At 44.5% G+C, this 22951-nt stretch overlaps 2 protein-coding genes across 11 annotated transcripts in view; both read left to right on the forward strand.

Moving 5' to 3' along the window:
- Positions 1-2364, forward strand: part of LOC135184461 (uncharacterized) — a 34483-nt gene extending 32119 nt beyond the window's left edge. The window contains exon 5 of the mRNA XM_064160291.1: positions 1531-2364. Coding sequence (XP_064016361.1) covers positions 1531-1847 — 317 coding nt within the window. The 3' untranslated portion in view covers positions 1848-2364. The remainder of the gene's footprint in view (positions 1-1530) is intronic.
- BRF1 (BRF1 RNA polymerase III transcription initiation factor subunit) overlaps positions 1-22951 on the forward strand; it is a 481847-nt gene that overhangs the window by 290185 nt on the left and 168711 nt on the right. The window lies entirely within an intron of this gene.

Consider the following 22951-nt stretch of genomic DNA (forward strand, 5'->3'; position numbering starts at 1 on the left):
TAGTTTTGTGAAGAGCACTCTGGGTGAGGACAGGATGAGCTATTCCACGTCACAGCCAGAGCCTGGCACCGGAGGGACACTGTGGGACAATGCAGCCACCAGCATCGACCAACTGGTGCAGGGCATCAGCTTCTCCCAGCCCGCATGCCCTGAGCACATGTTGGTCAACAGCCAGCTCCTGGGCACCCCAGGATCCTCTCAGAGCCCCTGGCAGTAATTATTTTGATTTCCCATTGGAATGGGCTGCCCAGGGAGGTGGTGGAGGCACCGTCACTGGGGGTCTTCAAGAAAAGACTGGCTGAGGCACTTAGTGCCATGGTCTAGTTGATTGGATAGGGCAGGGTGATAGGTTGGACTGGATGATCTTGGAGGTCTCTTCCAACCTGGTTGATTCTATGAATCTATGAATCTAGTAACACACTTTTTAAGGCAGACTTTCACCCTTTAATTCACTGCCAGTGCCCTCAGACATCATACTTGGATGGGAGCCAACACCAGGACTTGGAGAAATATGGTGCAATGGGGAGACTTATGGGCACTTCCTGCCTGTAAAACTTCAGTTGAAATGTAGGGATGTAGCTGAGCACAACTTTCAGCCTCTGCAGAAGCAGCTGTGCATTCTAGTGGTGGCCAACCTCAGCCAGAGCCTGGTTTCTTCTTGCAAACACAATAGACTAAAAAGAAATTTTACAGAGCCACGTTGAGGTATGCTATAGACTGCACTGGAGATCCTTGACACGACGTTTTCCCTTCCCTTGGGGACATATGAAAGCATCCATGCCCTCCTGCCATGTGGGCTGAGGATTGCCATGGGAGACTGTGTACATGTGTGTGGCCCCAGGCATGGGCTGTCAAAGCACTAGCATGGTATTGTTTGCATGGGGCTCCATACATTTCAGCTTTGGACACACATCTTGCAGCACACAAGCATCATCTCTCAGTATTGGTCTTTCTGCTTCAGCAACAGATAGATTGAGCAGCAACTAATTAATTTTTTTCTGGAAAGCAGTGCCTGAATGTCTCATTAAAGAAGCAGAATTTCTGCCTTCTACTTTCCTATAACTTTGGCCTTATCCTCTTATCTGCTGCGTCTCCCACCCTGTCCACTTCCCACCTGGGTGGCAAACAGTAACAGACTTAAATCAGATTTTTCTGGGTGTGATGCCTACTACTCAGTGGGCTGGTGCACAGGTACTGTATGCCACTGACCACTGCCTTTAACAATAAGTAAGGGGCTGAGTCATAGCAACTGCTTTCTCACCATAAAGGCATACCTTCAGGTCTTAGGCTCCTTTTATCTGAATCTTTTAGAAACATAATGTCTTTGGATGCATACAGATAGCAAGCTGAGGTGCTGGGGGGGACAGGGGGGAGTCCAGGAGAAGTGGGTTTGCTAGGCCAGCTCCCATCTAAAACACTGCTGCTGGTCACTTTAGTGTTGGATGGGAGCAGCAGCACACCTGGCTGCTGCAATGGACTGAGTGGTGTGGCAGCAAGGACAGTGTGGGCTGATGCTGGCTTCTCTTCCAGGAGGTCTTGGCAACTGTATGGACAGGGTGGTGGTTCCTCCCTGCTGGCCTGTAGCCTCAGTTGACCCAGACAAGGAGAGCCAAACTCCAGTCTCTGGTTGTCAGTTGGGAAGAAACCATGAGAAAACAGCAACATTACAAGTCAAGAAAGAGGCTGTTTACATCTTTAGTGGAATGAATGAAAGCATCCAGACAGTTCTGTTTATTTTAGTGAATCTTTTATGGAAGCTCAGGAATTTTCATGAAAGGGTTATTTTTAATGTTTCTTCTCATCCTTCTGAATCAGAGGAGAGTGGAATGCCAATGGGACCCTTGTGACACTTGTTGAGGGGTGCCCAACAGGGTAACTAATCCGTGTTCTCAAGAAACTCTAAGTCTCACAACTTCAAAGAAAAAAAAAAAAACCCAAAGTACCTCTGGCTGCAGGGTGCCTGTGTCTTGCTGTCTGACATTTGATGCAAAGGGGATTCATTCTCCCACATCCAAGCTGAAATTCCACAGGCACTAATCAGCAATTTCACATCTGCAGCTTGAAACAAGTTGCATGAATGGCACTAGATGCTAGGGAGTGAGGTGGATGAGAGATGCTCTTGCTCAGTCTCTCCAAAGAGAGAAGTATGTTTTAATTTGCATTCCTTGGCTGATGATGTTTAAGGTATTTGCCTCCAAAATTTAAGCTGTAGAAGGATCTGGACCACCCTCTGCTACAACATTGATGGAAACAAAATTTAGCTGTTGAGTATTTGTGTGTTGTCTTAAAGCTGAGCTTCCTTGCTGAGATATCTTCTTTAGTGGAAATTAAATAACATACAGTTGCCCCTGTCTACAAGGCTCATTACTGTCTGTCAGTTCTGACCATTATACCCACTTAAAATACCACAGGGAGAGCTTATTTGGATTCTTCTGATATACTATTCCTCCAAAAGTCAATCAAAAACCAATCTAGTGCACTTAAAGCTTTTACTGCTTTGCTGAAGACAATCTCCCAGTATTGGCTAATCTGCACAGCCTGCTCTGATAGCACAACGATCTCTAAGGGCATGCAAGAAGAGATTACCTACCTGTTTGTAAATGGGAATAATAGCTCACTTTCAGAGCGTTGTGGGTGTACACTCGGAGGTGACAAATGCAATTACTCCTTCTCCAACAGGAGAGAGGGGGAAAGCCCAAACGATGCACTTGCTTAGAGCATGTCATAAAATCAGCAGGGAGTTGCTTGGTGGGAGAAAATCATCAGTAGGATTGTTGGTCAGGGAGGTGAAAGGCAGGCAACTGAGCTGAGTAATTTCCCCTAGCTGTTGGTATGTGAAGCAGACTCCAGCGTGGGAGGAGAAAGGTTTGTTTTCACATCAGCTAATAGTCCCAAAGGGTCCTGAAACCTTGTGCATCACTTTGTTCTCCAGTACAGGCAGGGGAATGGGGAAACAAAGGCATAACTGTGCTGCAGGGCTTGTGGAGAGACACAGCCTTCAAGAGCAAGGGAGTAAGGACAAGCTCCCCAAACAAACTGCATGTGATGATTCCTGCAGATGGAAGGATGGTTGGATGGATGGGGAGACAGATGGGCACAGCACTGTCTAGCTCAAATGCCAGACAGGTTAACAAAATATTATGTCCCTAAAGAGAATCTATGAGCTCCTAGAAGGCTTTTCAGGAGGGGTGCAGCAGCAACCTCTTCATCACAAAGGTGGGGAAACTGAGGCACAAAACACTTCAGCAGTTAGCATAGACAGTTTACTGTAAACCAAAGAACAGAGCATATATACCCTTACTCTCTGTCCTGCTTTGATGAAGAAGGTGTTTCTTTGCTCCCTCGGCTTTAAACTAAGTTTCACTTCTATGTTTTTCAAGGTGTGCAATGTCTGAGGGTTGTTGTACTTCAAGTTAGTGTCTGTCTGGCTTTCAGATGACACAGAAAGTCTCAACATGTCCTCCCACCATCCATAACCCAGGTACTTGCCACGCTGCTGGTGTTCTCACCTGCCCTGATGGGTTCACTGCCTTTGAGGTAGGGCACTCTATACTGTATGCCCTTTCCTTTCTCACTTCCCCATAAAGCAAAGACCCTCATTCTATGTCAAAACTCCCAACTCTTCTTCACTGAAAGGGTTCTCAAACACTGGACTAGTGTTTCCACAGAGGTATTTGAATTCCCATCCCTGGTGTTTAAAAGATGGTAAGGGTGCTAAGGGACACAGTTTAGCACCAGACTTGCTTTAATTAGGTAGTGTTTGGACTCAGTGATCTTCAAGGTCTTTTCCAACTGAAAGAATTCTGATTCACTTTATGTGTATTTTGTGCATAACTGGGGTATCCTTTCAGAGTTGTACTGGGCATCCAAAGAGAAGGCAGGTTTCCCCAAGTATGGCTCATAGTGAGACAAAGGAGTGCAGTGCTGAGTGGTTGGTCTTCTTTGAGTATAGCAGCAGGAAATTGTCTCGGTCATTAGAAATGTCTGGTGGCTTTCACGAACTTTAGGGTTCCTTGAGGTTCAGGTACAATCCTCCTGCTGTATTCTATGCCAGACAGTTTCTCTGATTAGGAAAACTTTCCCAACCCCTGTTATGATGATTTTCATGCCACATTATGTATTTGCTCTGTTAGCACATTGAGTGCTCTTGAATGGCCTACTGATAGAGTGTTAGGGAGCTAAATGCTTGCTATGATGTTCCCAGACCCCGCTTTTAATAGCCAGGGCTTAACGTGGCAGTTTCTGTTTCTCTTTTCCTTGGTCAATCTAGAGTCACACTGTTAACTCAGGATGGAATTTCCTTGCCTAAGGGATTTACCTAGGAGAGGGGAAGACACAGAACAAATACAATGCCATCTGAAGCTAAAATGCTCTAGAACTGCCTGTGTCCTCCTTCAGAGTCCTTTCTTCATTGCTGGCAGAGATGGGGTGCATGAAACCATATGATACTCTGGAACTAGAGAAGACCTGCTCCTTGCTTTCCCCAGAGGTTTGTTGAGTAATAACCTTCTTTTTTATAATGCTTTACCTCTCAGTCTGAGTGTTAAGCTATGTGTTTCTTTAATTCCATGCTGGACATACTCTTGTAAAGCCTTGTACATTATATGATGAAAATACTAAACACACAATCTTTTGTGATATATGCATGCAATACTGTTCTGAAAGCACAAGGAAGAGGTCATTTTAACACAGAGGATTAAATGAGAAATGTGGTTCCTAATCTAAGTAACATCTTTCATCCCTTGTAGAGATTTGTGCTTATGGGTGTGTGCTTTGGGATGCACCACCACAGCAGCCCTGACAGCAAATGCGGGCAAAGAGGAGCAGTTGCAATTCATCACTGGGACTCTGTTGCTTTTGGTGGAGAAAATGGAGCAACAGTAGTTCCTCCCTTCCTCTCCAGCCTGGGGGAAAGAGGCTGTTTCTAAGTTACCCAAGGGCTAGATGTAATCACTGTTGCTCTGCTGATTACTCAAAAGCAAAGGCTGACTTTCTAAGCTTGTGATTTTGCACATCCTTGCACAGACACAGCACCTGACAGCATGGCAGAGCTTGATGTGTTTATCCTCACCTCTCTGGGACACTGAGGAGCGTGTTCCCTTCTTTCTCTGTTTTATGGATGTGAAGTGGAACAGAGACGCTAAAGCTCAGCCTCACTGTCTTGCTCACAACTGTCAAAGAAATCGGTAGTTGAGAGAGGAGCCTGTCACCAAGCATTTCTCATGCATGCTGAGGAGCTCAGTGGTGGCCAACAGAGCCACTGGGAGACCCTGTCTGAGTCTGAGGAAACATCTCCTTGCGTGGGCAGCCCCATACTCTGGAGATAGGGAGATCTCCCAGCCCAAGCCTGCTCCACAGCTCACAGGTCATCTACCTGCAGTTCATGTCCCCACTGCTCCCAACTTAGTGCCTTCATCTGGGGTAGATAATTACCTCATTACCTCCTTTCTACCATCTGAAATGCATGCTGCAGAGAAAGGTGATCCTAATGATCTATGCACAATGTAGCAAACTGCAGATGCTGTAAATGCTTAACTAGGCTTAACTGGGTGGTTACATGTTTGGTTTGATCTGCTAAAGCCTGTATTTGCAGTTGAAAATTCAAATAGTGTAAAAATTGTAAAGTGACTCATAAAATGATAAGCATGACATCTATATAGACTTCAGCAGATACTTTCTACCCTTTTCATATCCAATCATGGATTAATTCATCAATTTGATAAAATAAAAAGTAATTAATACATTTTAGTCATGTATCTCCTTACAGTCAGAATGATAAAATATTCACCAGAGAGGTGGCTTGGAAACATGAATTTGATGAAGATGATTTGAAAAGAAAGAAACTTTAATTAAAGTCTAGAAAGGTCATTGAGTCCTACCATCAGATAATGGTGAAATTATAAAATGGATGGCATATGTCCCTAAGAAGAACAGAAGAAGTGGTCTGGAAGAAAAAAAGAAAGAAAAGAGAGAGATTGTTAAAAAGGTAAAAGTCTACTTAGCAGAGTGCGACGGTTTGGGTGTTCCCCACTCCCCCACACTTTAGAAATCACTCAGAGTAGACCCAGCCGGCTCTGGAAATATGAATGAAGCTTATATTTACAGCTAGCACAATATACAAGCAGATATTTACAGTATATACAGTTATAGGCAGAAATATACAAGGTAAAAGGTAATACAGAAACACAACAGCCCTGCCAGAAACCTGAGTCCCCAGGAAGGGCTTCTCAACCACCCCTTCACCTTCCCCCTACCCCTCTCAACCTTACCCCAGTCCTAGGGAAGAATGGAGGTTTGGCCAAGAGGTTAAGAAGCAAAGGTGGGTTAGTCCAAATGAAGGGTGAGGTTAGAGGGTAAGATGTTGCTCAGCCAGCAGCCCAAACAAGAGTGAGAGAAAATGGCGAGAGTGTTATCTAATGTTTTCATTTCTTCTTCCCATACATCTCAGTGAGACAGTGAGGGAAGTAGACACCTCCATTGTTTTCCTTTCACAGCCTGAAATCCAGTTCTTCTCACCAAAACATTCTAGCCTGCTTCAGACTCTACCACACAGAGACATTGCTCCAACATCCTAGAAAGCAGAGACGTGGTCAGATAATTTGAACTTTCAGAACTAGGTTTTTGGATTGCTATCAACCTCCCTAAACTTTTGAAGAAGATCACTATATTTAGGTTTGTCTCAGTCATTTCACTGATTTCTTTTTGCACATGGATTTTGGTAGAGGTAGAGCTTCTAGTGTCTCCAGAGGAAGTAAACCTTAGTTGATTTGAAAGTCCATCCTTGAGGGAGGCTAAATGTGACTAACAACTGACCCTGCTATTCCTTGTCTTGAAACTTGGGAGGCAAAACATCCTCTTGGCAACAAGCATCTGTGTGTCTTAATCCCAGTGACTGAATGAACTATGTGTGTTTGGGAAGAGCTGTGCTCTCTATTGTGTTAGGGTCATCCCAGGGTTAGAACCCCATTGTATCAGAAGCCCCAAACACACAGAGCACTCTGTGCTCTTGCTGTGACCATTCAATCTAGCTACACCTTGAAATGCAAACAATAAAGATGCAGTGGCAGAAGTTTTAAATCAAGCTGGCGATCTGGATGCACATTTTGGTGGACCTGCACTGTTTTTTGGCTCAGCATGCCATGTCATAGCAGATAGAGGTAAGAATAAACCCCAGCAGCATCATTCTGCAGTGCAAACAACTATGAATGGACCCTCCTAAAAAAACAAAAAAATCACAGATCTAGAAATGCTGTAGAGATTAGGGGAGATTTGGGATAGCTTCGTTGTGCTGTGCTCCTGGGTGTCCTGTTCAGTGAGGGCAGTGACATGCTGCTTCCCCAGAAGTCCCACTCCTGCTCTCAAAGAGTTGTTCTAGTCTCAGTGTCAAAGAAGGCCAGGTTCAGGGTTGCTCATGCAACCCTAATTCACCATGATCTCATCCTCACTTACCTTGTCACAGTCTATTTTTCCACTAAAACCTGTCTCAGTTAATGCAGTGAAGGGTTGGTGCTCACTTACTGAACAGCTATTGGAAACACTTTGCTCCTTATTGTTCGATGCACAGCCTCAGGCATGAGCTATTGTGCTCACTTTAAGCTCTCTTGGGTTATCCTTCTGCTCATTCCTGCCAGGTGAGTGAATGGAGGTTTGAAGAGATGTTATGAGCCAAAGTTTGCAAGGAGGCCGAGTAACTGCTTGCAGTGAACCTGATCTGTTGGAGTATCTCACCTCTTGCAAGAACCACCCACACCATGGCACTCGGGAGGGTTCAGCTCTCAGCATCATCAGACTGGGGCTTGAACCGTGCTGAGCACTTCGTAAGTGGTGGGGAGAGAAGTGGTGGTTTCAGACTGTGATTCCCAGATAAACCAAATGGCTTTATCTTCTGTGTATGCATCTTTCTAACCTTGCAGCAAAGAAGGCAGTAAATGCTCTCTTTTGATGCTTGGTATTGACTCACACTTCAAGCATGTTCATTATGGTAAAAGGAGTGTCGCTGTGGAAGAAATGCCAACTGGCTACCTAATGAAACACACCAACAAAATATATATACACCAATGACTTCCCAGGGTCCAGTGCTTCACAAAGCAAACAGGAGGGCCCTCTGTGAAAGAATTTCATTGATTTCAGCAGAGGACAAGCTTCTCTTGTAATCTGAATTAGCCTTGATGTTACTGACTATCAAACAACACTTCTCAGTCTCCCAACAGGGATATGTGAAATTTGAAGTGATGCTCAGAGACATTTAAAGCACAGATCCTTGTCCCACATAGTGGATAAAAGCAGGTGGAGTCAGGTAAAACTAAGACATGGCACATGCTAGCTGCCAGGGTGGACTGAGGAGATAAAGCATGTTCTACCCACAGCTACCCACAGCGGCCCTCTGCCTAGCATGAGCTTTCCCAGAGCCGGGCTGGGTGAACAAGGTACTAGTCCCTGAGCAACCATACTTCTGAGGGATTTAGTATTTAAAAGCATTGACAAATATAACCAGCAGTTTTCGAGGATATCATGGACTGTAAACTGTCAGATAAGCCCTACGCCCCATACAGGAATTCTGCTAGCTATGGCTGGATGAACAGCATGAGTAAGTACACGTAATTCCACCACTGCAGTGAAATTGATCTGTGAACCTCAGCTGGGGTCTGCTTCATTAAATGATCTTCAAATGTCACCCGCCGAGCTCTGCATCCTCTGACCCAGCACCCACTCTCTTTTCCAGTCATCTCTGTGCTTCAGCATTGCCTCTTTATCACAGTTAACCTCAAAGACCAAGCCAATTTTAATGTGCAGTGTTTTATTTATATAGCTCATGTGCAAAAGATCAAAGGTAGGCTAATAGGGCTGCTCTTTTCCCTAACATCTTCAGCATCCCTTTGGCTAGTTGAGATATTAAAGACGGGTGACAGCACAGACCCAACTCAGTTATCTTTTGGGCACACATTGGATGAACTGAGGGAGACAGAAACCAGATCTACATGCCTCTTTCTTTTCTCTTTTTGAAGGAAAATCTTGTGCCTAGGGAAAAGGGATCTAGCACACCGAAGTCTGAGCACAGAGGTTTTTTGTTTTCTGTAGCAATTAGTTGAATTTCTTTTGACCTGTCTTTTATCTGTTATTGCACATCTACTAGCTTTCCCAGAATGTTTCTTTGATTTACAGTGCCTTATGGATTCTAAAGGAAATAACTTCTCTTCCTTTTACCTGTTTAAATCAGTTAATATGTTTAAACATTTTCCCCCTCCTGCCAAAGGCAGAATAAAATAAGGGCTTTTTCAGTGCTGACCCTGGGGCGACTCACTGCTTTCATGTATGTGCTCGATCTCACAGTTTGCCTCTTTCACTTATTCCATCATCACAAATGGGGTGATTTAGATATGTGTCTTTGCAAAAAAATAAGAAGAAATATGAAGGCAATTACTTAAAGGATATTTTTGTCATTTTAACCCATGGCTAATGCTCATAAAATAAAACAAAGCTTACTGTTACATTAAGAAAATCTAAAAAAAAACCCTTTTATTTCAGAACTGGGGCTAAGGAGGATGTGGAGGAGCTAAGGAGGAGATTTGAAGGAAGTTGAAAACTCTAGCACTTCTTTTTTTTCCAGACTGACAGGAGGAATGAAACACTCTAACTTGTTTCAGAACACTCCGAGCAGACTTTAACTTTTAACAAGTTTAAAACTATCATTTCATTATAAATGAAGAGCAAATGCTGTTTATGATAGCTACCCAAAGACAATGCAGGGGGACGTCCTCCTGCAGGTGTTCACACCCGTGGCATATATCTTGGTCTCCAAGTGATTGATCTCCAGCAGAGTAGCAGAATGCCACAGTATTTCTCCCAGATAGGACTGAAGGGTAGGTCTTTCCCAGAGGGCATTTGCATCCCAAAGTGTCTGGTTTCAGTTGGGTCTGGTCTCAATCAAGAGGCCTTTGTGAGCACTCTCGAATATGTGCATGCTTGGAGATAGGCTTGAGCCGGCGATTTGCATGTCCTTGTGACGAGAATGTATGCAGGAAGACTTTAAGCTGAGGGCTGCGCAGCACCTGCCCAGGTAGAAAAGCTCGGCTTATCCTTTAGTAGTTGAATGATTTGCTAATGGCTTTCAAGAACAGGAGATGACTGCACCTGGTCACCCAACTGCCTATTTACATTTCCAAAGAGAAGAGAGCTCTCCCACACCCGGAGCGAAATCACCTCTTCTTGCAGGGACTGTCACTGCATTCTTGATGCAATGACTAAAGGGAGATGATTTATTTATTTACTTGTTTGTTTTCTCCTTTTACACCACCCACCCTTCCCCTTCCCCCTTTTTTTTCCCACCGTGAATGCAAAGTGAAAATGCAGAAAAGCCATCCTAGGAGCAAGCCTTTGGTGAGATGTTTCCAAACTGTTAACTCACTCTGGTGGAGGAAGTTTCTTGTTTGTTTTGACTTTGCAATAACCACATGAAACGCTCTTTTATTTCTCTGATGGAGGTATTCATCAACCTCTGCCGTGTTATAGTACACTTTGGATGTGTGTGTGTGTGTTAGGCTTTACCTTAAGCTGGCTTCTATAAGTGTGATTTCAAAGTGATGGTCTAAAACCAGAGTATTTTTTTTTCTATGGTATTGTGTGCACCAGTCTGGTCTGGCAGTGCTCTGGACCCATTATACTCAGAGAAACAGGCAGATGGGCATTTTGGAACCAGGATCTAGGCAGATCTGATTAAGTCTGTATGTAACAGAGTTACAAACACAGGTGTTCGAGAGGGAAGTGGATGAAACGTAATCTTTGTCACACATAGCATATGCCAAGTAAATATACTTATGCCCAGAAACTACATAGTGTATTACCAAGAGAAGCAATGCATTCTTATCTGGATACAGGGGATGTATAGCTATGTCATTACATTGTACTTATCACCATCTGGATTTGGTAGATAGCCATATAAGTACATTTTGTTTATTAACTCACACTTATGGTATAAGGCCATATAAACCCAATGTATTCATAGCCACATAAAATCTCTCCTACTTATCAGCTCATCATCTCACTTTCTATCTCAGCAGAAAATGCCTTCTCTCTTACTGAATCTTCTTGGCTCATGTTTCTTATTTAGATGAATGATGCTGCCCTTTAGCTTCCCAGATGCAATTTGGGGATAGAGCTTGTATGAAAATACTTGGCATAAAACAGATCACAGAAAATAAGGTTGGGAGAGTCTCTGTGAAGTTCTGTTATTGATTTCTTGGCTGGCAACACCTGTGCCATATCTGTGGAAATTTCATGACTACCTTGATAACTGCTCCGTGAAAGAAGGGGAGCAGAGTAGAGCTATCCCACCAGCCTCAGTAGGGGAGCACAGGATGCTGGAGTGGGGGGAGGGAGCTGCCAAACAGCAATGTTAAAGGATGGATAGCAGTCCATTTTTGCTCTTTATTTTGATCCCTTCTTGCTTCTGCTGGTGCCTAAAGGACAACTTGTCTATGCCTGGATGTGAAGATGTATGGAAGTGTTATTTTTTATTGCAACAGCAAGTTGAGGAAGTGCTAACACTGAAGGCTATGTGACAGCAGGAGACTTGATGTAGTTCACAGTAACCTTTTCATATTAGTCTCTCTTTTGAAGGTCTTTCTAAAGTCGAGTTGAGGCTAATATTCCTAATTTGTAGTGGAGAAACGGAGGCACAGAAGCTTGCTAAGATGGACCAGGTCCGATAACAGAATTAGATTTAAGGTTTGTGAGTTGCCATGCTGCCAAATAAACAGCATGCAGAATAGCTGATTCAGTATGAAAGATGCTTGTCTATTTTATTGATTTACACAATTATCTGTGCCCCTGATGCTGTTGCTGTTACTGACTCATAGTAAGAAGATATTACAAAGGCTTTGTCAGACTCATGTTTGTCTGATCCCTTACTCAGAAGCATCCAGGACAGAGGTAACTAATAACATATTCTTCCTAGGTAAATTACTATTAAAATCTTTTCATCTTGTTATTTTCTATGGAGGGTTGTGATTATGGAATATATGTTGAAGAAAAGCTGTTCTGAAGCACTTTAAGAGTATTTAAACCCTTCCACTCTATATTTAACCTGCTTTGCTTAAAAAAAAAAAAACAACAAGGCATATGCAATTGCAGGAGCTATCCAGCTGCAGTTTCTATCATCTTCCTCTTGACCTTTAGAAAGAATGAGCCCCTCAGCTGATTCCAACTATAGTAGACAGAGGGACAGACATCTCAGAGATACTCCCATTCGTGGGAGTTTGGCAACAGGAGGAAGCCCTGGGGAGGCCACCATGAGACACTGCAGCATGACTTTCCCAGGTGTAGCTGGAGCCAAGTAGTAGATATAGAAGGATCCAAAGCATCACAGGTGTGGAAGGGATGTGAACTGTTGTAACATCAAGGGCACACAAGACAACTAACTGCTAGTAGTTATGGTGTCTTTATTTTCTCTCTAAACTCTTGTGCAGAACCTAACAATCATGAAAAATACAGTTGTCTGAGGGAAGGAGCTGAGCCAGAAACTTGCTCAAAGTTGTTTGCCATCTTGTTGAGATGTGTTACCTAGGAGGGATGGGGATGTGGATTAAAACCTGAAGACTTGGGATTTTCTGTCCCAGTGATGTCATGTGTCTTCCACAATGCAAACCACTGGGACTTTGCTGCCTTCAACAAAACTATGGCAGCTTCTTCTAGGTGAGGACCTGACCTTGCATCTCCAGTCCAGATAGTTCACATGATAACAGCTGTTAATTCCCTCACTGGTCTGGGACTTATTGCACCTCCTGGGGAGGGGCCATCTGGAGATGTGAAACAACATGAAATGCACTTCAGCTACAAGGAGTCATGGCCCCAGCTGTGATGCTTTTTGTGCAAATACCTGACTTGTCCCACCCATGTTCAGCACTGTGCCTTCCTGTGAAACACTGAAGTGTAGCTAACCTTTGGCACATGCAGGTTATTTACCCCTGGACTGTGTGTGGGCAGTTGTTGTGGGTCACACAGTGTTCTGATTTTGTTTTGAAAATAGGAGGAGAAGCAGGGAAAGGGTCTCAGTGTTGGGCTCTTTCCTGAGCAGTGTAAGGAGACAGCTGTCTTTTGCTAGTGAAAGCTGTCGTAAAGTCTGGATAGAACACAGGGCGGCTGAGATGACCTGAGCTCATAAGGAAATAGGAGGGATCTTACAGTTCATCCTATGGTCATACAGTATGTGTGTGTTACATTACTCAGAGTTGAGAAGCTAGTGATCCTGAGGAGAAGCCTCTATGTGTTGAGCTCTTAAGTGAGTGGTAAAGCAGTGAGGTGCTGCTTGAATTACACCACCTCAACCTCCCAATTTTGCTTGCTTGCTTCCTTCCTTGCTTGCTTCGTTCTTCCTTGCTTGCTTCGTTCTTCCTTGCTTGCTTCGTTCTTCCTTGCTTGCTTCCTTGCTTCCTTCCTTGCTTGCTTCCTTCCTTGCTTCCTTCCTTCCTTCCTTGCTTCCTTCCTTCCTTCCTTGCTTGCTGGCTTCCTTCCTTGCTGGCTTCCTTCCTTGCTGGCTTCCTTCCTTGCTGGCTTCCTTCCTTGCTGGCTTCCTTCCTTGCTGGCTTCCTTCCTTGCTGGCTTCCTTCCTTGCTTGCTTCGTTCTTCCTTGATTGCTTGCTTCATTCTTTCTTGATTGCTTGCTTCGTTCTTCCTTGCTTGCTTGCTTCCTTGCTTCCTTGCTTGCTTCCTTCCTTCCTTGCTTCCTTCCACCAGTGGACTTCCATGACATGAAAGCCCAGTAAGTGACACTCAGCTGCTATCAGCTCTGTTGTAATATGGATTTTCTGAGGGAAGAAAAAAAAAACCAACCATGACAAGAGCTTCTTGCAAGGTCATTAGCCGACAATTGCAGCCTGTTTGAAAATGGCTTGCACTCTCTGCTAATTGGTGTACCAGACCTGTTCATTTGTTAATTTGATGTCATTAGGTAACTGGCACATCTCTGATGCGGACACAATAAGGCAGAGACTGAGGATGCTGTTTTGGACTTTTTCTTTGGAAGCTTTGAGAGGACTTGATGCAGAGCAAGGCTGCTCTGTGCCTGACAGGGGGAACGATCGTGAGAGGTGTCAGGACATCGAATTAATGCCCTGGGCTAGGTGCCACTTCTCCTGGGTAATGTAGAACCTGGACTCCGGGGTGAAGGGGATAGAATGAATAAATTAGCTCAAATGTAAAGCAATTTTTACAATTACTTAGGCTGGCCCCAATTTGAGCCCCAATTTGACTGGTTTGGGATTTGCAAACTGAAAGGGAAAAAGTGTTTCAGAGTTAAATGAATGCTTTATTTGACCAAGATCTAGTTCTATAAATAAGAGTGAAAAGTTGAGCCCACAGAACAATTATCAATACCTGCATGACCCCTTTCCCCCTTTCTATTATGAGACCATAATCTGGAATGAGGACTTGAGTCTCAGTCATCAACCCTTCAGGAGGAATCCTTGGACATGGACTTCCTTTCATCTCTCCTGCTGCTCCTGTGAAACGTGAACAGACAGAGGGGAGAACAAGCAGATCAGATCTGCTCTGGCTGGTGAGGCCAAGCCCAGGGGCAAAACATAGATGTCAGTATGTGGGGATACCCTGCTGTGCCTACCCCTGGATATGCTGTACAGCTGGATGATTGAGCTATTTTTGGAGGCAAATTCAACAGGGATGGGATGTGAGCTGAAATTAATGCCTGAGATGCTGCATCAGAAAAGACATTAGCTGTGTCTCTTAATCTGTGAAAGGTGCCAAATGCCCTGAAACTACTTACGCGTTTAGGAGTACCCAGTGAGTGCAACCCAAACTATTTTAGGCTGACTGGAACAGGATCTTTTAGCACCTTCACTGTGTGCTTTAAAAGAATTGCTCTTTCCCGTACCAGGTCTGCTCTGCTGCTGCACCAGCAGAAATCCAACCTGTTTGCAAACTGGTGGTACTGGTTGATGATATCTCTGTCTAAAGGAGGGACCTGAGTTTTTGTTTTCTCTCCACACCCCACACCCCCCCAAATGGCAGTGCTCAGAGCTGCTGGGTCCTTCCAGGAAAAGGCTCAACCTCAATTCAATTTGCTGTCCTGAGAGTATGGGAAACATGTGTCTGGTCAGGGCCACGGTTCATCTGTTTTTTGTCCCTCGCTGTCCAGCAGCTCTACCTCCCTCTAGTACTGATCCCTTATTTCTGTGTCCTAGAATCAGCCCTGAAATCAATTACTGTGTGGATGATCCTATGGGGCTGCTCTTATAGGCTGGATGTTAGGAGGAAGTTCTTCACAGAGGGAGTGATTGGTATTGGAATGGACTGCCCAGGGAGGTAGTGGAGTCACTGTCCCTGAAGGTGTCCAAAATAAGACTGGTTGAGGCACTTAGTGCCATGGTCTAGTTGATTGTCTAGGGCTGGGTGATAGGCTGGACTGTATGATCTTCCAACCTGGTTCATTCTATGATCTCTCACTGTTAGCCTTCATCCTTACCTTCCCTTGTTTCCTTCATTCCAAAAAGATGAGGAACATCTCAGTCCCCCAAATTATTGCCTTAAAAGCACCTGCTGTCTTCCAAAGAGTGTGTTTGAATGCTGCAGTGTATTGCCAGTCACATGAACTGCTATTGCTAGTGCTCCATTAAAATGGAAGCAGATTAGGAGATGAAGAGTCACATTCAAGTGCAGGAGTGCAAACCTGTCCTCTTTCCATAAAGGGCTTTACCAATGGCATCATGAGCAAAAGAGGTCTGCAAGACTAATAGTAATAACTTCAAAATAGAAGTTTAGGTCAGTTTTGCTGCTTTTAAATTAGGTAGGTAAGTTATCCCTGTTGTTACAGGTCATTCTCAGCTCCTGGCTTTCCCTTACTGAACTTTGCCACGTAACACTGGTGCTTTTCTTACCCCATGTGCCTAAGAAAAGGTTATTTTTGCATGTGATCAAGGTGATTGGGTACTGTGATTGAAGCAGATCCCTGGAGCACCATGCCAGAATGGAAAGTGAAGGCAACACCCATAAAAGATAATATGAGGAGGGAGTTCAAAGTACCCCAGACTATTTGCACAGGCACAGATAGCCAACTATTTCAATGAATCTGTAATTGGTAGGAAGAATAATTGTATTAGGTAGGTGTGACTTTGTAAAAGCTCATGTAGAAATATCTGTAAAAACTTCACTTTGGGGCCCATGGGTTTTGGGAGTGATCCTCCCATATGCCTTACTTAGCACTAAATAAATGGAAATGGCACTTCTTGTCTAAGACATTTTTCGGTTCTGATTTCAGACCTGGCTATATTCCCACACAGATTCTTGTAATGGAACTATCCCAGCTGAACCCTGGACATGGTTTTAGACCTCGCTTCTGCTGGGACAGATCTACCCTTGCACTGAGGCTATGTCTTGGTCCATTTTTGGAAAGCTGGTGTGGTGGTTTGGGTGTTACCTGCCCCCCCCAAACTTTGGAAATCACCCAGACTAGACTCAGATGGCTCTGGAAATTTGAATGAAGCTTATATTTACATCTGAGCAGAACATACAAGCAGATATTTACAGCACACACAGTTATATACAGAAATAGACAAGGTAAAAGGTAATACAGAAACACAGCAGCCCTCCCAGAAACCTGAGTCCCCAGGAGAGGCTCCCAACTGCCCTTCCACCTTCTCCCACCCCTTAGCCTTACCCCAGATTTTGCCTTGTGCCCCAAGGAAGAATGGAGGGTCAGGCAGGGGGGTTAGGAAGCAAGTGGATTAATCAGAGATACAGAGGATGAGGTTAGAGAGAACTGCCCAGAGCTCAGGCAGTGCCCAAAGTGCAAATACCTTATCTATGTTTGGATTCTTGTTCTTATACCTCTCAGCAAGCCTATGAGTGAAGTAGACATCACCATTATTTTCTCTTTCACAGCCTGTGATCTAATCCTTCTCACTAAAACATTCTAGCTAGCTTCAAAGTAGCACAGCTGGGTGTGAAAAAACACCCCTGGGGAGAACCTGACTTTAAGTGGGAAACCTGTATTTTAGTGATGTGGAAGGAAAACAAGCAAAAGATCACGTATCATAGAATCAGTCAGGGTTGGAAGGGACCACAGTGATCATCTAGTTCATAGAATCATAGAATCAATCAGGTTGGAAGAGACCTCTGAGATCATCCAGTCCAACCTAGCACCCAGCCCTAGACAAACAACTAGACCATGGCACTAAGTGCCTCAGCCAGCCTATTCTTTCTTTTTTTTAGTTCCACTCTCACACCTTACCCTAGGTCAGGCTGGCCAAAGCCTAAATGTAATTATCCGTAGACTGAGGCTTTTACCAACCCAGCTATGTTAGTCACAAACTGCACCTCACTCTTCCTGACAGTGGCAGCTAAGCTGGGAAAAACTTGTCATCTTGAGCCAGCGTTGGGAGATGGAGGATTTAGTGGGCTCTTCCCTGCTGCCTTTTGTGAATTTCCTAAGAAAATACTTTCCTTGCCTGGGTGATTTCACAAGTTGGGAGAAAAGCAGCTGTTGGTGGTTCACAGCTCAGGTTTCCCTGAGATGTGTAAAGTCTCAGCTGGACACCACAATGATAGATTTTATAGATTTCTCCCCTCCTCCTTCAACGTTCACCAGCCAGCTAAAGCCAACAGTAAGCCACAGTTTGTTTCTCTGTGTTTAACTTTTCCTTGAGATAATCCATTTGTCTCTGTTCTTTGATAACTTACTGAATAAGCCACTTGTTTCACACTGATGGGGAATTAAAACTTTGGGGGCCCCTTTTGTGCCTGTCTTATGTACAGCAGAAGCATGGAGTTTTATAAAGTCTAATAAATACTCAGCTCTGCCAGATGTTAGTGTTCCCTTCCCCCCCCCTGGCCCCTTCTTTTTTTTTCCCACTAGAAAGGAGGTCAGAATTTGAGTTTCAGACTTTAGCTGACTGCAAATAAAATGGGACTGTGTCTAAGAGACATGTTGTGACAGTGTAAATTATCACATTTTAGGTGGTGTTAAATATAGAAATGCCATTTAAGAGGGGATGCATTTTGTTCAGCGTCTGATGTTTGTCTTGACAAGGCATCTGTGTGAGATGGTGTCTGTTTATTATCTTCCCACCTTTCCACTCTATTATTCTTCTCAGTCTGTTGACAACAGTTAATGAAGAAGTTACAGCCTTTTCTTGTGTTTCATGGTGCTTGAGAGATAGGAGCAGGTCGTCCTACATGTAGCTCACGGGGGCCGCTTGTGAAATTTGTCCCTTCCTCCCTTGAAGAAATGCAGAGAGCAGAGGCAGGTGAAAGATGTCAAAAGGTTGTGCTAATACACGGCCCCATGGCTACAGCCAAGGCAGAGGGTCTGGAAGGTCCACAGGAGATAGGCTGGAGAGACCGATCCAGTGAGAAGATGTGAGACAACACAAGTTGGGAAAGCCAGAGTGAAGAGGAAAAATGCTTTCCTTAGGCTGGAACAGATGAAACGCAGTGGAGTTGAATGGTTTTGCAGTTTGCTCAGTTATTTTGACTAAACCTAGCTCCTTGATGTCTCTGTTTCCTCCTCCATTGGAAAAGCATGTGTTTGGCCTCATTTATAAAAATTAAAAAGTGCCATTTTCTGTATGGTGTATGCTCTCTGCTGCTTCTCAAGAGTGGTAATTGCATGGAAACTTTCATGCTTTATACCTAAAGGAATCTTAATTTTAATACATGCAAAATTACACCTATTTAAGCCTCATTTAGTTAGAAGCAGTGCAGTTTTCCATCAAACGCCTCTCCAAACTGAAGCTGGTTTTGCACTTAAAGTGGATTCTCAGTTGTAACTTTATCTTCTCTACCTTGATCTCAGCTCCATTAAGCTTAATCACCATGATATACTATTACCCATTCAGTTAATGAAAAATAGTTTTCTCCAAAGGTAAAGTCTTGTAATTAAGGACTCTGTATAGCCACAATAGCTTTTGTGCCTTCAGCCTCTCTTCGTTTTGAAAATTGGTTCATTCTGTGCAGAGTGAAAGGCCAGGGCTGCTTATGAGATAGGGTAATTCTGCTCAGAATATGAGAAAAATAATCTTATAGGATTATGCAGACAAAGTTTTGCAACAGGTTCTTGTCCCTGCTGTGGATCGTCAGACACATCTGATAAAACTCCTAAGGAGGCCAGTGTTGCCCAATAAGTTAATAGCAGTCTTGCTTTAATTTAGAACCATCATAGAATCAACCAGGTTGGAAGAGACCTCCAAGATCATCCAGTCCAACCTGGCACCCAGCCCTAGACAATCAACTAGATCATGGCACTAAGTGCCTCATCCAGTCTTATTTTGAACACCTCCAGAGAAAGCGACTCCACCACCTCCCTGGGCAGCCCATTCCAGTGGCAAGTCACACTCTATGTGAAGAACTTCCTCCTAACATTCAGACTATACCTCCCCTGGCACAATTTAAGACTGTGTCCTCTTGTTCTGTGGCTGGTTGCCTGGCAGAAGAGACCAATTTAGAATGGTACCTGGCTGCTTTTAAAGCAGTAATGAGACCTATGCAGAATGGGGCATATGGTCTGGCCAGACGACCCAGCCCATAGAGGAGAACAGGTCTATTGCTGTCTACAACTGCCTGAGGGGTGGCTGTGGCCAGGAGGAGGTTGCTCTCTTCTCTCAGGTGGCCAGCACCAGAACGAGAGGACACAGCCTCAGGCTGCGCCAGGGGAGATTTAGGCTTGAGGTGAGGAGAAAGTTCTTCCCTGAGAGAGTCATTGGACACTGGAATGGGCTGCCCGGGGAGGTGGTGGAGTCGCCGTCCCTGGAGCTGTTCAAGGCAGGATTGGACGTGGCACTTGGTGCCATGGTCTGGCCTTGAGCTCTGTGGTAAAGGGTTGGACTTGATGATCTGTGAGGTCTCTTCCAACCTTGGTGATACTGTGATACTGTGATATTGCTCCATCTGCAGCACCAATGGGCACGCAAGCAGTTCAGAGAGGTGGATGTTTAGGTCCAACTCAGCTAAAGTGAAATAATGTGTTTGAATATTCACAATATTCATTTATTTTGTAAAATAATAGTGATAATGTCCTATGCACCTAATTACTTTTCTATTCTCTTCCTCACTCCCAAAATTTTTAAAGTCCTACACAGAAGATTCCTAATCTGTGTTAAGGAAAAAGACATTTTTGTGTATGTTCTTAAGATGTGCATCCAGTGATATAAATACAGATAATTTGTAGCTTATAAATAAAGTGGGATTTTCAAAAGCAGTCTAACTATTCCCAGCCTAAACTACTTGGAATAAAAGCAGGGAGCGTTTATAATTAACTTCACTGGGAGCTGGAGCTGTGCTAGTCCCCTGCTGAGTGCTTTTAAACATTCCTCTCCTTAGACTCTACTGAGAAAGAAATATACTGTATTTATAGCCATCTTGTTTCAATATAAACATGTCAAACTGTAAATCTCAGACACGGAGCTGGGCTCAAGCTGAAAAATACAAATCCAGATTTCTGATGTTTTCTATTTCAGATCAGCTCCATTGTGGGGTTTAGGTTTGAGGATCTGGGATTGGTTTCCAGTTTCTTTCCTCGCATTGAGAGAGGGTTGGCTCTCAAACTCAATGCCCCACTGAGCTCCAGTTGTACTGCATGTCCTGAATTAGCTCCTGGTTTCTCTCAGCTCCAAGGTGCTTTCCTGGGGTGGAACGCACTTTGTACTGCAGTATGTATGTCCCTGATAACCTTGCTCCCATTCAGAAGATGATTACGCATTTCCTCTATATCGGGAGCAACGTGTACCTGTCTTTGATTTCACGTTTTTCTTCTGTGTGTCCCTGTGTCTTTCCTTCCACACCCTCTGCTGAAAAGAGTCTAATAATACAACGACAACACAAAAATAGCATCATGGTTATTATTAGCATTGGGCAGGTTTCTTTCTGGGAACACGACGGTCTGTGAAATGGGCCATGTGCTGCAGTTCAGGGCACTTCTCCTGCCTCATCAGACCACACCTTGAGTACTGTGTTCAGTTCTGGGCCCCCCCAGTTTAGAAGGGACATTGAGATGCTTGAGCGTGTCCAGAGAAGGGCGACGAGGCTGGTGAGAGGCCTCAAGCACAGCCCTACGAGGAGAGGCTGAGGGATCTGGGATTGGTTAGCCTGGAGAAGAGGAGGCTCAGGGGTGGACCTTATTGCTGTCTACAACTACCTGAGGGGTGGTTGTGGCCAGGAGGAGGCTGCTCTCTTCTCTCAGGTGGCCAGCACCAGAACGAGAGGACACAGCCTCAGGCTGTGCCAGGGGAGATTTAGGCTTGAGGTGAGGAGAAAGTTCTTCACTGAGAGAGTCATTGGACACTGGAATGGGCTGCCCGGGGAGGTGGTGGAGTCGCCATCCCTGGAGCTGTTCAAGGCAGGACTGGACGTGGCACTTGGTGCCATGGTCTAGCCTTGAGCTCTGTGGTGAAGGGTTGGACCTGATGATCTGTGAGGTCTCTTCCAACCCCAATGATACTGTGATCAGGCTCCTCAGATGGGAGATGGAGGTTGGAGAAAGACAAAGCAAAGCCCAATGAACTTTAGCTAATTTGGGAAATGACGTCAGCTATTGGTGTGTTGACAATCCCAAGCTTGTGTAAGCAGTAGATCCAAGGGAGAAAGGAGGTGGAGGGAGAAGAAAATGTTTCCATAACGACTGGCACATGAATGCCACTAACGTTCCGGCGAGGTGCTGGCGTGGGCTTACAGCACACGCATCTCCTAAAAAGGTGTGTGTGCTCCGCAGATGTTTCCTCAGAGTGGGAGATGTCCTAATAAGCAGGTACATTGTTCCACTTGTTTAATCATGAACAACAGCAGTGAATGGCTGCTTCAATTCTCCTGACCCTTTTTTTCTTCCCTCTTGACCTTTTCCTTTCCTAACCTGTCACAAATGAAGAATGGTTATTAACAGAAATGGAAAAAAAACAAAATACAAAAAGAGAAAAAAAGAAAGTAAGAAGATTACACTTGAGGGGGAAAGGGGACTTGGGAACATAAAGGAGAGTGGAAGTGTGTTATGTAGCATTTGTTGTTTTTTTTTTTTTTTCTCCTGCCATTTTGCTGCTTTTCTGGGATCCCTGCCAGAAAAATGGTGAGTAGCACTTTAATTAAAGAAGGCTCTGTGTGCACTCCAGCTGTTCCTCATGTGACCAGCCTGTCTATGGGTAAAGCAAAGGATGCTCCTGCCAGCTCCCCTGAATCAATGCTAACCTAATTCCCGACCACACACTGTCAAGTGTTCGTGCAAACCTGCAGCATTTAGGGCACTGTCTGCCAGCCAGACGCTCGGCGCTCCCTCCTGCTCCTGGCGTCCTCACGTATCCGAAGGCAGAATCTGGCAGCAGGCTTGCTAGGGATGCACAGTGCATGTGGGGAGGTGGGGCTTCTCTTCAAACATTTTCTTTGCCTGTGGCACTATTCCTTACCCATAAACAGAACGTGCTGCCTGGAAGGGTGGGCATTTTGGGGTTGGTGGTGGAGGACTGAAGTTTCTGGGAAAGCAGAAATTGGCTGTGAATGAGTACAACTGATTTCTCAGCAGTAACCTAGATCTGAGATACCCTAGAGTCAGGGATGAGCAGCACATTGTTTTTTGTGAGGAAAACAAATTCAGCTGAAAGAGGCCAGCTATGCCAGTGCACCTAAACTGAAAATCCAGCTGTTCATCTGGAAGGTGCTAGATGGATTCACCATCCATGTTAAAAAACTACTGCTAAAGCCAAGCTGCATAACAGGACGGAAAGGTTTGTGATGACCCTGTGAGAAAACTGCCATAGCATCTTTCAACTTTTGCATATTAAACCTGTGTTTCTTGTGAAACTCTTCCCTAACCTGGTTTCTTGTGGGAGAAAATATTTTCTGTGATTGTGTGGGCTTTATAGTCCCTTAGGACGATTGGAATCTTGTTTATGCTACATGGTTCCTTTGCAGACCTCTGCCATTGTGAAGGGCAGGAAGATGAATGTGATGTTGTTTGTGCCCA

This window comes from Pogoniulus pusillus, chromosome 1 (assembly GCF_015220805.1).
Source record: "Pogoniulus pusillus isolate bPogPus1 chromosome 1, bPogPus1.pri, whole genome shotgun sequence".
Classification (NCBI taxonomy): domain Eukaryota; kingdom Metazoa; phylum Chordata; class Aves; order Piciformes; family Lybiidae; genus Pogoniulus; species Pogoniulus pusillus.